At 40.9% G+C, this 15,032-nt stretch overlaps 1 protein-coding gene across 1 annotated transcript in view; it reads left to right on the top strand.

The window, feature by feature from the left end:
- The first annotated feature begins 1,416 nt into the window (after positions 1 to 1,416).
- Positions 1,417 to 15,032, top strand: part of SYTL2 (synaptotagmin like 2) — an 81,897-nt gene continuing 68,281 nt past the window's right edge. The window contains exon 1 of the mRNA XM_007946250.2: positions 1,417 to 1,517. Within this exon, the coding sequence (XP_007944441.2) occupies positions 1,417 to 1,517 (101 nt within the window). The remainder of the gene's footprint in view (positions 1,518 to 15,032) is intronic.

Here is a 15,032-nt window from a genome sequence, read left to right as displayed (position 1 = left end):
TCTGGAATTAAACGCATGCCTGTGGCTTCCAGCCAAACAATAGACAGGCATGAGTTGAACATTTACCTGAGGTAGATACACTCCTTGGAGAGAACAAGCATGAGAGAAAGAAGGGCTGCTTATGCACAGGGAGACAGCTCAGGGGGCAGGAGTGCATGGAGGGATGGACACAGAGAAGAGGTATCAGTGGGGAGGAAGTGGGGAGGGAGCTGTTGCATTGTGGTAAATTGTGGGCAATGTCATGAGACAAAGTGTATGTGAACTGCTGTATGGAAAGTGAATTTGCTCTGTAAATTTTCACCCAAATCACAATAAAAAGAAAATAGGATTTCACTCATGGTCCTGCTGAAAAATGCTTCCTTTGGATGACAGGGTGTTTTGAAATTCTGCCTCTTCCTTTCCCCCAGTTTATATATACACACCAGTAAGTGTTCTTTGAAGGGAGACAAACGTGCTAAGTTGTTCCAGGCCCAGCAAAGATTTGAAATGGGACCTGGTGAAGAATAACAACTCCCACTATTGTACAAACTACCTTTACCTACTACCAGTACTCTTCTTATTTCAGAGCAAGATATACTCCAGTGTGGAATATCACTACTTGTAAAGAAGTGAGCATTTGTGAATTTTTATTTCTAGTTCCTTAATCCATAATCACTTGACAACTGGAGTCATGTCCCCCTAGTCTTACTGACTTTTAGCATGACCTTTTAGCCTAGCATTTGCAGAGAGAGAATAAGTTCCTTTTTGCAATCATCCCTTCTCTCAGGTAGATTGTTAAACATTGACAGGCATTTTTGTGTGCTCTCCATTTTAGCAGTCTGGAATTGGGTTGAAGCATGTTTCATGACCCATTTGCTCAGGAAGCCAGCAGAACTGGTTTCCCTGATCTCAGAGACCATCTCACACGGGACATTTTTTTCCCTCAGGCATGTTTAAAATCTCGCAATAATGACTAATAGGAACTTCCCTTCACTGTCTGATAGTTGCTTTCTCATTTTCATTGCAGGTGATGCTCAGGTGCTGCTACCTCTCATCAAGTTGACCACAAGGGCAAAGGGAGTATACACTGTGTCCAAGATTGGTCCAGAAAAGGAGTGAGAGTAGGAATGTCACTGTAAGAACAAGTGACCTACCTGGCAAGGAATGCAGCGTCCTTCTGAGAGTTTCTTTTTTACATCGTCCCTTAGACCACTACTCAAACTGCCATGTCCTTATAGGAAAAGGGTGCTTAGGATTTTGTGATCAGCCACCCAAAACTTTTGCTGAGCCAAAACAAGACTCTTGCTGTAGAACTAAACAAGAGATTGCGTTTTGTTTCTGCACCTTTTAATCATCTTGTTCTGCTATATTAGTTGCTGAGCTTTAAGAACTTTAAGCCAGATTTATTACTCTTATTTTTTGTATACAATTTTCAAAATGATTGACTTAAGCTTCCTGACAGAGGAGGAACAAGAGGCCATCATGAAGGTTCTGCAGCGGGATGCTGCCCTGAAGAGGGCTGAAGAGGAGAGAGTCAGGTAAGTGGCCCAAAAAGTCCTTATGAATGAGGAAAGGAGGAGGTGGGCTGTAAGAAGATAGAGTATTTGTTGTTGTTGTTAAACCATAAGTGGCACTTCTCATTCAGAACCTGAATTTGTGGGTTCCAATTTTAGGTCTACTTCCTGGACAGAGTTTTTCCTCCTTGATGCCTCTTAATTTATCTTATAGGACTTCTGCCAGAAATGAGGTCTTTATTAAAAACCTAACTAAACTCCTGTAATTTATTAAGCACTGAGTTGAAAATGAAATATACATAATCACATACATATATCTTCATATATGTAAATATATACTTTTTAACTGAATCATGAGCCAAATCATACATAATTAACATTTCTAAAATTTTTTGAACAAAATAAATTAAGAAGTAGCTCACATTTGAACATGCATATTTTCAGAAATGTTTAAATTGATTTCAAAAACAAAATTAAAAGTGTTCTCTGAACCAAGCCAATTTTTCATCTGATTTGAGTTCCACAAAAGGATTGTCACTTTGACATATTGTTCTTATTTAGAGGAACCCAAATGTTCATGCCAACAGTTCTAGACATTCACTCACCTTTGTGGTTAAAAAAAGCACTAGACCAGAATGATGAAGTCCAGGGCTTGAGTCCAGGCCCTGCCATTTACCACCTTGCAGTCTTGGGCTTTGAAGGCAGTAAAAGAATTCTTGAATCTAAGCTAGCAGGAATATTTTCATGATCCCTATCCCAGTCATTACAAAAAAGAATCTTAAACACCTGTGCAGTCTTGGGCTTTGAAGGCAGTAAAAGAATTCTTGAATCTAAGCTAGCAGGAATATTTTCATGATCCCTATCCCAGTCATTACAAAAAAGAATCTTAAACCATGTTTTTACTTCCTTGGACACACAAATCATAAATAGTGGATTTATGTGTACAGTATCTAATCAGATACTAATTATATATAACTCATAGACACACAGTGCTTAACAAATTGCAAAGGATTTATATGCCCATTATTTCTCCTGAGCTCATATACTCTTGTGTGGTTGGCAGAGGTGTGAGGAAATTGACTTTGACGATTTTGACAGGGTAGATGACTTGCCTAAATCTTCAGATTCTCATTCACTAACTTTACATCTGCTCCCTGAGAAACAGGGACAGGCCATCCCAGCACCCAGCCAAAGAGAAGCAGGTGGCTATTTTGGTTCGAGATAGGACACTGAGCAGTGATGGTTACAGATGTTAGGAATAATGAAAACAGGATTCCTCACCCATCATTTTCTTCCCTGCAAGTTATGTGCAGTGCTCTCTGTACCTGGATATGGCCCTGCTCCCCATTCTCAGCATTATTAAGTGGAATTCCTTGAGTAGTTTTGCCAGGAAGGCTGGAGGATTTAGACTAATCTTCTGATTTAGCCATCAGAGTCTCTTGGCAGCATTAATCCTTTATCCATTCACAGTTTATGAAACTCTTTCATGAATATTATCCACTTAGTTCCTCAAGGCAACCTTGAGAATTGGTAAGGCAGGGACTGCTACATATATTTTAGAAAGTGGGGAAGACACAGAGAAAATATTAATTGACTCTTAAAGTGTAGTGAGAAGTGGGAATTCTTTCATCTCCTGAGAAAATGGAGAGTCTTGAAAGCAGTGGATCTGGGGTTCAACCCAAGTCCTTTCTCTTTCAGGACATGGGGATGATGTATCTTTTATTGTGAAAGGAGACACATGCAGCCTGGAGAATTGCCAGTGCCTTTGATTCTTCTCACTTGCAAGGGGTTATGGATGATCTGTGATTATCTCTCTTCTATCTAGCCAGGGTACGGTTAAAGAGATTCCCTCACCCCCTGCCCCTCCCTATGTTTTCTTGGCTTGTTGGTTTCTAGGTTGCCAAGTCTCCCATGTACTTCCTTGATTCTTTGTAAGTAAAGTAGAAGGGTTTCTTGGGAACTTGCAGTGATTAGTGAAAATATCCTCAAAATACAAAGTTCTGGCTGGAATGGGCCTTGTAAGAGATGTGAGTGTGTAGCTTCTGGCACCAACTGGTCTACAGCCACAGCAAAAATGCTGTGAGTCCCTCCACAGTGGTGGTTTTGCAGACTCTCCTTCCACTTGTGAGAGTTTCTGAGGATGGCCCTGCTTCTGCCCCTATCTTCCTGTCTTAAATTGATAGGGAAAAGGTTTGAGGTGGTGAAAAATTGGTGAGTTGAGTGCTGTCTACCACTGACTACCTTTCTCTATAGGATTTTGTAGGCACCAAGCACCTCATGTCAACTTGGCCATGAGCAGGTCTAGGACCCTAGGGTGAGGGAGGAGTCATAGCATGAACCAAAGGAGGGCAGATGGGCTTGGGCCCATAGCTTATGGACACAAAAATTCCAGCCCATGGCCTGCTTCTCACAAGAGGGATCTTCCTCTGACTCCCTCTTCGCTTTAGGACAGAAGGGACTTGTGGGGATAGTTCTGAGCTTGTTCTGCTCTTGGGCTGGTAGTACTAGAATTGGGTCTCTGGTCTCTGAAAATACTACTCCCTGGATTTTTGCTTGTCATCCCCTTTACCATCTCTATACCTTTGTTTTTTTACCTTTCATATGCGTTGTAGACTGACAGCTTTGGAAAGGAGATTTTTTTGGTCTGTATCAGTTATGTTACAGATGGAAAGGCAGGGTCCAAAGAGGGGAGATAACTTGCTCAAGGTCACACAGCTAGTCACTACCAGAGCTAGGATAGGAAACATTCTAGGTCCAGTGCTTTTCCTGCTGCCCCATGCTGTTTGTTTCTGTTGTTCTTTCAGAAGGGAACAGTGAAGGTTTGAAAGAACTCCCCTGCATGGACCTTGGAGTCAAACTGACATGAGTTTGAATCCCATCCCCACCACTAATCTACTGTGAATTACTGGGCAAGTTACTGAAACTCTCTGAGCCTCAACTCAGAGAACGATAATGACAATAATACCAAAGTCATAGGGTTAAAATTAGGATTAACTAAAATAATTCTTAATCTTCCTGGCACATAATAGGTGATGGATACATTTTAGTCAAAGACCCTTATTCACCAACTCACCTATGCCTCTACAAGTTACTAGTAATCATAATCAGACATTCCAGTTAGTAGCCCGATTCTTGAGGAGGGAATCATTCCTAAAATTCTCAACTATTTAACACAGTGAAATTTAATTGAGCACTTAGTAAGTACAAAGAACTGCTCTAGACAGTGATGTGAAGGGAATTCTGGGATTATTGAAGTAGGGTACTAGTCTTCTTTATCCACTGAATGGATTATTGATTATGAATTTAAAATCTCAGTTTTCCTTCCCTAAAATGATTTTACATTGCCTATGCCTGTCTCCTTCTGGTTGGTATGTAACTGAGAAACACTAATTATATAATTTTACAATTAGTTGAAGCAAAACATCATTAGAAAGACAAAACTTCCACTAAAATTCAGACTGTTCTTTTGAAGGAACCCATGAAGACATCACTGATGATTTATAGCACTGTTTCCCACTAAGCCAGACACTGCCTCAGAATCCTTTTCAATATGGCTACAGACGAGATTTGGCATCCAAACTGAAATCTGTTTGCAATTCCTTATAGGCAGTGCTTAGAGAGTGCCAAGCCAGGAAGCGGGAAGCCAGGCCTGATGGCTGGATACAGGTAAGGGGAGAGAGAGCCCCAGGCAGGAAGTGGGAAGCCAGGGCCAACTGCCAGATACAGGTAAGGGGAAAGAGAGCCCCCAGGCACAAAGCAGGAGCCAGGGCTGACAGGGAGAAGAGGTAGGGGGAAGGGCAGGAAGTGGGCAGAGCTGTTTGGAACAGCTAAGAGAAACAAACTTTTCTGTTAGTTTGTCATACTGTGGTGTCTTGTGTGTTGCTGTGAGGCTGTTGAAAACACCAGTAGTGTTGCCCATGGCGGACAGATTTCAGCGGAGCTTCCAGACTAAAACTCAGAAGAAAGAAGAGGCCATCTACTTCTTAAAGAATTGGCCAGGGAAAACCTTATGAATAACAGTGAAACACTGTCTGATACATTACTGGAAAACTTTAAGAATAGCCCTGAAACGTTATCTGATACAGTGCTGGAAGATGAGCCCCTTGGGTCAGAAGACACTCAAAATATGAATGGGAAAGAGCTGCCTTCTCAGAATAGAGCTGACCTTAATGACATGAATGGAGTAAAGCTTTTAGGACCTCCATTTGCTGATGTGGCACAACTCAAAATGAGAAGAAACAGCTGCAAACATCCATTAATAATCGGAGCATGGGATGTACAAAGTATGAATCTAGGAAAATTGGAAGTTGTCAAAAATGAAACAGAATGCATAAAGATCGATATCCTAGGATTGGTGAGCTGAAATGGACTGGTTTTGGCCTTGTTGGATCAAACAATCATATGATGTACTATGCCAGGAATGACAAATTGAAGAGAAATGGCAACACATTCATTGCCAAAAAGAATGTTTCAAGAGCTATCCTGAAATACAGTGCTGTCAGTGATAGGATAATATCCATACATCTACAGGAAAGACCAGTTAATGCTACTATTATTCAAATTTACACACCAGCAACCAAAGCCAAAGATGAAGAAACTAAAGACTTTTACCAGCTTCTGCAGTCTGAAATTGACCAAACATACAATCGAGTTGTGTTGATTATCACTGGTGATTGGAATGCAAAAGTTGGAAACAAGGAAGAATCACCAGTAGTTGGAAAATATGGCTTTAGTGATAGAAATAACACTGGAGATCGCATGATAGAATTTTGCAAGATCAATGACTTATTTGTTGCAAGTATATAAAGGAAATACACACCTCTAGAGTATGTCATTTTCAAACCATGAAAAACTATAATTATGTGTGTATGTATAGTAGTGTTTCTTTAAAAAAAAAAATAGAGACAGAGATACACAAACACATTTCAGTGATGGGTGTTCTTTCAATAGATATCATCTCAACCATGACCACATCTTATGATTCTGAGCTGCTTCCTTAAGACGTAGTTACTTTTAAATGAAGGCAGTTATCATTGAAGAAAGTTCTGCTTTCCAAGACCTCTGGTGGTGGTTTCTGGCAAGAAGAAAGGAGCCAACATTTGTTAAATGACTATGTTGTACATGGAGCCTCACATACATTTTCCCATTTCATCCTCACGACACTGTAACTGAACCCACTCAACAGATGAAGAAATAAGATTGAAAGGTTAACTGCCTTGCAAGATTAAAGCCCTACTTATCAAGCTCCAAGCCTGTATACTTTCCACATACTGTGCTACCTGTCAGGAGATTGTTGGGATCTATGATGTTTCCACAATATGATACTTTTTTCAACAACACGAACAACAGCTATACACATAGACTTCACCAGATGGAGTACACAGGAATCAGATCAACTACATGTGTGGAAAGAGGCGATGGAGAAGCTCAATATCTTCAGCCAAAACAAGGCCAGGAGCTGACTGTGGAACAGACCATCAGTTGCTCATATGCAAGTTCTAGTAGAAGCTGAAGACAATTAAAATAAGTCTGTTGAGAGTGAAAATATGACCTTGGTTATCTCTCTCCTGAAGTTAGAGATCATCTAAAGAACAAATTTCATGCATTAAACAGCAAATGACTGAAAACCAGAAGAATTGTGACATCAAGAACATCATCCATGAAACGTAAAAGGTCAAAAAGACAAGAAAGGAAGAAAAGACCAAAATGGATGTCAGAAGATACTCTGAAACTTGCCCTTGAACAAAGAGTATCTAAAGTAAATGGAAGAAACTATAAGATAAAAGAGCTGAACAGAAGATTTCAAAGACCAGCTTGAGAAGACAAAGCCAATTATTATAATGAAATGCGCAAAGATACGGAGTTAGAAAACTAAAAGGGAAGAATATGCTCATCATTTCTCAAGCTCAAAGAACTGAAGAAAAAATTCAAACCTCGAGTTGCAATATTAAAAGATTCTATGCACATAACAACAACAACAACATGGGCAATATATTCAACAATGCAGGAAACATCAAAAGAAGATGGGAGGAATACACAGAGTCACTGTATCAAAAAGAATTGGTTGATGTTCATCCATTTCAGGAGGTGGCATATGATCAAGAAACAATGGCATTGAAAGAAGAAGTTGAAGCTGCACTGAAGGAAGTGGCAAAAAAGAAAGGTCCAGAAATTGCTGGAATACCCATTGAAATGTTTCAACAAATGGATACTGCATTGGAGGCACTCACTCAGCTATGCCAGGAGATTTGGAAGACATTTACCGGCCAACTGACTGGAAGAGATCCATATTTGTACCCATTCCAAAGAAAGATGATCCCACAGAATGTGGAAATTATTGAACAGTATCATTAATATCTCATGCAAGTGAAATCTTACTGAAGATAATTAAAAAACGGTTACAGCAGTATATTGAGAGAGAACTGCCAGAAATGCAAGCTGGATTGAGAAGAGGACATGGAACAAGGGATATCATTGCTGATGCCAGATGGATCTTGGCTGAAAGCAGAGAATACCAGAAAGATCTTTACTTATGTTGTATTGTCTATGCAAAAGCATTCGATTGTGTGGATCATAGCAAATTATGGATAACATTGAGAAGAATGGGAACTCCAGAACTTAATTGTACTCATGAGGAACCTGTACACAGACCAGGAGGCTGTTGTTCAAACAGAACAAGGGGACATTGCATGGTTTAAAATCAAGAATGGAGTGTGTCAGGGTTGTATTCTTTCACCATACTTATTCAATCTGTATGCTGAGCAAATAATCTGAGAAGCTGGACTATATGAAGAAGAACATGGCATCAGGATTGGAGGAAGGCTCATTAACAACCTGTGATATGCTGATGACACAACTTTGCTTGCTGAAAGTGAGGATGACTTAGAGCATTTACTGAAGAAAGTTGAAGAATACAGTGTGCAGTATGGATTGCACCTCAATATAAAGAAAACAAAAATCCTCACAAAAAATCCTCACAACTGGACCAATAATGGGAGCTCTGGTGGTGTAGTGCCTAAGGTATTTGACTGCTAACCAGAAGGCTGGCTTTTCAAACCCACCAGCCACTCCTTGGAAGGAAGTTTGGGCAATCTACTTCTGTAGTGATACCACCTCGAAAACCCAAGGAAGGGTTGCTATGAGTCAGATCCGACTCCATGGCACTGCAATGCATTGCGTTGGACCAATAAGCAGCCTTATGATAAATGGAGAAAAGACTGAAGCGGTCATGTTACTTGGTTCTACAATCAGCACCAATGGAAGCAGCAGTCAGGATATGAGACAATGTATAGCACTGGGCAAATTGGCTGCAAAAGACCTCTTTCAAGTGCTAAAGAGCAAAGATGTCTCCTTGAAGACTAAGGTGTGCCTGACACAAACCATGGTATTTTCAATCACCTCATATGCATGTGAGAGCTGGACAATGAACAAGGAAGACTGAAGAAGAGTCGATGCTTTTGAGTTGTGGAGTTGATGAAGAATGCTGAAAGTACCGTGGACTACTGAAAAAACTAACAAATCTGTCCTGAAGAAGTACGGCCAGAATACTCCTTGGAAGCAAGAATGGCCAGGCTTCATCTCATCTACTTTGGTCATGTTGTAAGAAGGGATCATTCCCTGGAGAAGGATATCGTGCTTGGTAAAGTGGAGGGTGAACGGAAGAGGGGAAGGCCCTCAGTAAGGTGGATTGACACAGTGGCTACAATGATGGGCTCAGGTATAGCAAGGATGGTGGAGCTGGCACAGGACCAGGCAGTGGTTTGTTCTGCTGTACAGAGGGTTGCTACGAGTTGGAGATGACTCAACGGCACCTAACAACAACAGCAAGTGCTTTGAATTTTTTACATCCAAGCTCATTCAAGCTACTTTGGAGATAATGTAGTCTATTTTCTATCTCTATTCTGATCATGGATGAGAAAAATGCATCTCATATAGGGAAGAGTCCAGTTCCCAATTACTCAACCTGTTATTGGTAGAGGAGCTCTGGTGGCATAGTGGTTAAAGTGTTCAGCTGGTAACCAAAAATTGCTCCATGAGAGTAAGGTGATGCAGTCCTCTTCTGTAAAGATTTATAGCCTTGGAAACCCTGTAGGGCAGCCATACACTGTACTATACGGTCACTATGAGTCAAAATTGACGTAATGGCAGTGGGTGGGTTTCATTACTGGTAGAACATAGATTTGAACTGTAATATCTCTCAAGTGGAGAGCTCTGATGGTCTAGTGTCAGGCACACCTTAGTCTTCAAGGAGACATCTTTGCTCTTCAGCACTTGAAAGAGGTTTTTTGCAGCCAATTTGCCCAGTGCTATACATTGTCTCATATCCTGACCGCTGCTTCCATTGGTGCTGACTGTAGAACCAAGTAATATGAAGTCATTGACAGCTTCAATCTTTTCTCCATTTATCATAAGGCTGCTTATTGGTCCAATGCAATGCAATGCAGTGCCATGGAGTCGAATCTGACTCATAGCAACCCCTCCTTGGGTTTCCGAGGTGGTATCACTATGGAAGTAGATTGCCCAAACTTCCTTCCAAGGAGTGGCTGGTGGGTTTGAAAAGCCAGCCTTCTGGTTAGCAGTCAAATACCTTAGGCACTACACCACCAGAGCTCCCATTATTGGTCCAGTTGTGAGGATTTTTTGTGAGGATTTTTGTTTTCTTTATATTGAGGTGCAATCCATACTGCACACTGTATTCTTCAACTTTCTTCAGTAAATGCTCTAAGTCATCCTCACTTTCAGCAAGCAAAGTTGTGTCATCAGCATATCACAGGTTGTTAATGAGCCTTCCTCCAATTCTGATGCCATGTTCTTCTTCATATAGTCCAGCTTCTCGGATTATTTGCTCAGCATACAGATTGAATAAGTATGGTGAAAGAATACAACCCTGACACACTCCATTCTTGATTTTAAACCATGCAATGTCTCCTTGTTCTGTTTGAACAACAGCCTCCTGGTCTGTGTACAGGTTCCTCATGAGTACAATTAAGTTCTGGAATTCCCATTCTTCTCAATGTTATCCATAATTTGCTATGATCCACACAATCAAATGCTTTTGCATAGTCAATAAAACACAAGGAAAGATCTTTCCGGTATTCTATGCTTTCAGCTAAGATCCATCTGGCATCAGCAATGATATCCCTTGTTCCATGTCCTCTTCTCAATCCAGCTTGCATTTCTGGAAGTTCTCTATCAATATACTGCTGCAACTGTAATTTGGTGTTTGACAAAGCATAATATGGAGGGATAACTGAAGGGAAAGAGGAAGGAACATAATATTAATGTCCTACTATATGTCAGATGGGGGCTCTGGTGGCATAGTGCCTAAGGCATGTGACTGCTAACCAGAGGCTGAAGGTTCAAAGCCAGCAACCGCTTGTTGGAAGGAAGGTTGGGCAATCTACTTCTGTAGTGATATTGCCTTGGAAACCCAAGGAAGGGTCATCATGAGCCGGAAAATAACAGTTCTATATCTAGAGACTGTCCTTCATGCTGTTTCCTTACCTATAGTCATAAGTGCTGTGCCCCAGTGCTCTACCAAGTTTCTTCCCTGCCTACCAGGTGGAAACATTTCACAGATTAGCAGTGAAACAGACATCAGAGTGAATTCTATCTCTCCTCTACTCTCCCTCTCTCTCTCTGTCTCTCTTTTTATTTTTCAAAGAAACACTACTATACATACACACATATAATTATAGTTTTTCATGGTTTGAAAATGACACACTCTAGAGGTGGTATTTCCTGTGCTTTGAGTCACACTGCCAGCAGGAAATAGCTGCATATGTGCATCTGCACACCACCACCACCACTTCCCCACCCCCATACAGACAACCACATTTCAGTGATGGTGTTCTTGCGATAGATACCATCTCAACCATGACCACATCTTATGATTCTCAGCTGCTTCCTTAAGACGTAGTTATTTTTTAATGCAAGCAGTTGTCATTGAAGAGAGTCCTGCTTTCCAGGACCTCTGGTGGTATTTTCTCTGTCAAGAGGAAAGAAGCCAACATTTGTTAAATGACTATGTTGTACACAGAGCTTCACATACGTTTTCCCATTTCATCCTCATAACAGTGTAACTGAACCCACTCAACAGATGAGGAAATAAGGTTGAAAGGTTAACTGCCTTGCAAGATTAAAGCCCAACTTATCAAATTCCAAGCCTGTGTACTTTCCACACACTGTGCTGCCTGTGAGGAGATTGTTGGGATCTATGATGTGTCCACAATACAAGAGATGCACATTTCCTCACATTTTCCATTCTAAGGAACATTTGTGACTTATTTCATTTTTCATGTGTTGGTTTTCAGATTCTCCACTAAAGATTGAATCCCTTGGTAGAAAGAGTGAAGTGTGATAGCCATCTCAGAAACCAGAATCCTGGGGCAGAATGGAATAGTGGAAAGCGTGTTGTCCAGGAGTCAGGCTGACTTCCTGTCCCAGCTCTACGGGGCCTTTGGCAAGCTTCTTAACTTCTCGGTGCCTCCATTGTTTTATCTATAAAGTGAGATAGGAGAGAATGAACTGATCAACCTCTTTAGCCAGTCTGATGATTCTTGTTACCCAAAATTGACTAGATAATAGCAACCATTTCCTGTATATGAAGTTAGACCTTTACCTAATTACCTTGAATAGCTGGAAGCTGGGGTGTGTATATGTAAGCACAAGAATAAAAGGGGGTAAGTTCCAGGGAAAGGGTTGAAGCCAGGATGGAGGGCCACATTGATTTTCTGCCTTTCTTCTGTAAGTGCTCAGAGTATCTCTAAAGCATAAGAGTTGATATTGGCAATTATGACTGTAGAATTTTTTGTGCATAGTTCTTAGCTAATGCCTAGTACATGGTAGGGAATTATGTGAGTTGATGAATGTACAAATAGCCAGATAAAGTTTAGATAAGTAAGGCCTTTGGAATCTAGAAGAGGCAAGAGGGCCATTTTTTCACTAAACTACATTCTTTGTACATCATGGTAGTATTGCAGAGATTAAATGAGATGATGCATGTCAAGTACCAAGCACGTGGCTCATTATAAACCAGATACTTTGTAAGTATTAGCTGAAGAAATGGGGAAATGACTGGTACCTTCTGCCTAAAGGGCTAGCAGGACAGTGCTCTCTGGACTGAGTGCTCTTCTTCTTCCTTTGCTTCTACCCACCAGTCTGGGTGTTGATTGGGTGTTTTCTCTATATTCAGCTCTACTGATCACAATGTGCATGTGTGGAGATGGTGATAAAGGATGAAAAGTATGAATCTTAAGAAATCTACCCTTTCCCACTTCATCTAGATGGTACAACAATTCAGGAATCAAATGCTAATTTGGTTGGTGTAATGAGAGTTCAGGAAGAATGAGCTATCAATGTGGGCTGGTAGGCAGAAGATTTTAACCACACCAGCCAGATGGTGAGATTTTCTTTTAAAGGTCTATGTCTTTACATAACTTGGATTTTGATGTCATCCATGTGAATTCCTTTGTAAAATATTCCAAATGACAAATATAACAAAAGGAAAATAAATTGATGTATTAAACCTAGCAGTGATAATCAAGTTAGAAGTACATAAGTGGTACTTAGTAAATCTGAAAGAATTTCTCCTTCTTTTGCCATTTTAAAACAAATGAGCCAGAAGCCCAACCTCAATTTTTTTTCTATAATGGCTACCAGCTTGTTCAGGGCCGTTGTATTTCAGTGAGTCTGACTCACACAGCATGTGCTCATCGTGCATTGAAAACATAGCATGATCAGGAGTTTGCAGGCAGTCATTTAGGTAAGAGCAGATTAAGAGTTGCACAAGGAGCCCTACAAAGTACCTTTCAAATAATTATATATATAAATGAATGAAGAGAATGATTTCATGAAAAGAAATTGGAAATTGTTATGCTATGAGAGTTTGTGGGTTTTTCTAACAAGATGATGACAGATGCCATATTTCAAGATGCTTTTTCCTGTTGGGGTGAAATATGAGCATGTCCTGTCTCTTTGGGAGTAAAGGACTAGTATTATGATGGGGTATTGTTCTCTTAACCCCAGCATGGACAGGATTATTATTAAAAAAAAAAAAAACTCTTGTCTGACTCAGATTGGAGTGGCTGGAGCATTTATTTATTGATTTATTCATTTAACATATTTGCTCTGTGCTAGGCTCTGTACTAGATGTTGGAGTTAGAAAGGTGATTAAGGTATAGTCCTCACCTTCAAAGAGTTTGCAGTGGTCACACATTCATGGGCAAAACGGATGTGTAAATAGATGATTGGAATTTATAGTATTTTAAGTACTGTAGTAGCAATGTTATGGAAACATGAAGAAGGACAAGCTGACATCTGCCCCTGGGAGTTAGGGAAGGCTTCACTGATGAAGTGATGCTTGAGCTGGATTTTGAAGAATGAGGAGTAAGATTCTGGGCAGAGAAGTGTGGGAGAGACATCCCAAAAATATTCACATTTTTTCACCTCTTACCAAGATCCAAGCACTGTTAGGTACTCTCAGTAAATCACCTCATTTAATCATTACAGGAGTCCTGAGGAGTAGGTCTTATTTTCCCCATTTTTGCAAATAAGGAGACTGAAGCTTAGAGGGGTTCTGTAACCTACCAAAAGTCACACCTAAGAAAGATCAGAACTAGGATTCGAACCTAGTTTAGGGAGATTCCAAAGCCTGTAGTTTTGCTGCGACACCTTCCTGGTTCTACCATCTATAGAATTAAGGAATTGTGAAAAGTAGTTTGGAGAAGTAAGAAGTCTAGTGGTCTGGCAAGTCGTGTGGAAGGGCTAAGTGCTGGAAAATGAATTTGAAAAGGTTGCCTGAAGTCTTCCTGAAGGCACTCAGCTTTCTTGCTCCATGGGTCAGAGAGCTTAGCTCCATGGTTAAGTACCTAGAGGCTTCCTTCTCTGCCAGCAAGCTACCTGCCCAAAGATGCTCAGCTTTCTCACCTCATGGATCCAGAAGCCCACTGTACCATCTCCTGCTGGGTCTCCTGCCAGATTTCCTGTTGTTTCTGTACCATTGCTTCTCACTGTCTCTTGCTGTCTTAGCCACATGTTACAGCTTTCTCTCTGTCTTCTGGGTCTAAGAGCTTCAGCACAAGAATCGTGGGTCCAAAGAACATGCTCTATTCTTGGCTCTTCTTTCTCAGTGGTAGTGAGATCCCCCTTTACTCCTGTCTCTTGGATGGCTCATTTTAAGCCTAGCAGGATGGCAAAATTGACCAATCCTCACATCAGGGTTCCATACACCTTATTTATATGGTTCCACCCCCACAAGTGTTCCATGTACCTTATTTACATTTTTATCAAGCTATCCCCTTGGTGGGAGCTCTGGTAGCATAGTGCCTAAGGCACTTGACTGCTAACCAGAAGGCTGGCAGTTCAAATCCACCAGCCACTCCTCAGAAGGAAGGTTGGGCAATCTACTTCTGTAGTGATACTGCCTCAGCAACCCAAGGAGGGGTCGCTATGAGTCAGGTCCTACTCAAGGGCACATAACAACAACAGCATCCCCTTGGTGACCCATAGGCACCTTACATTTGCATAGTCCCTCCCAGT

The sequence above is a fragment of the Orycteropus afer genome, unplaced genomic scaffold (assembly GCF_000298275.1).
Source record: "Orycteropus afer afer isolate SDZICR_OR568_19922 unplaced genomic scaffold, OryAfe1.0 scaffold00154, whole genome shotgun sequence".
Lineage (NCBI taxonomy): Eukaryota > Metazoa > Chordata > Mammalia > Tubulidentata > Orycteropodidae > Orycteropus > Orycteropus afer.
This window is presented reverse-complemented; position numbering and strand designations above follow the sequence as displayed.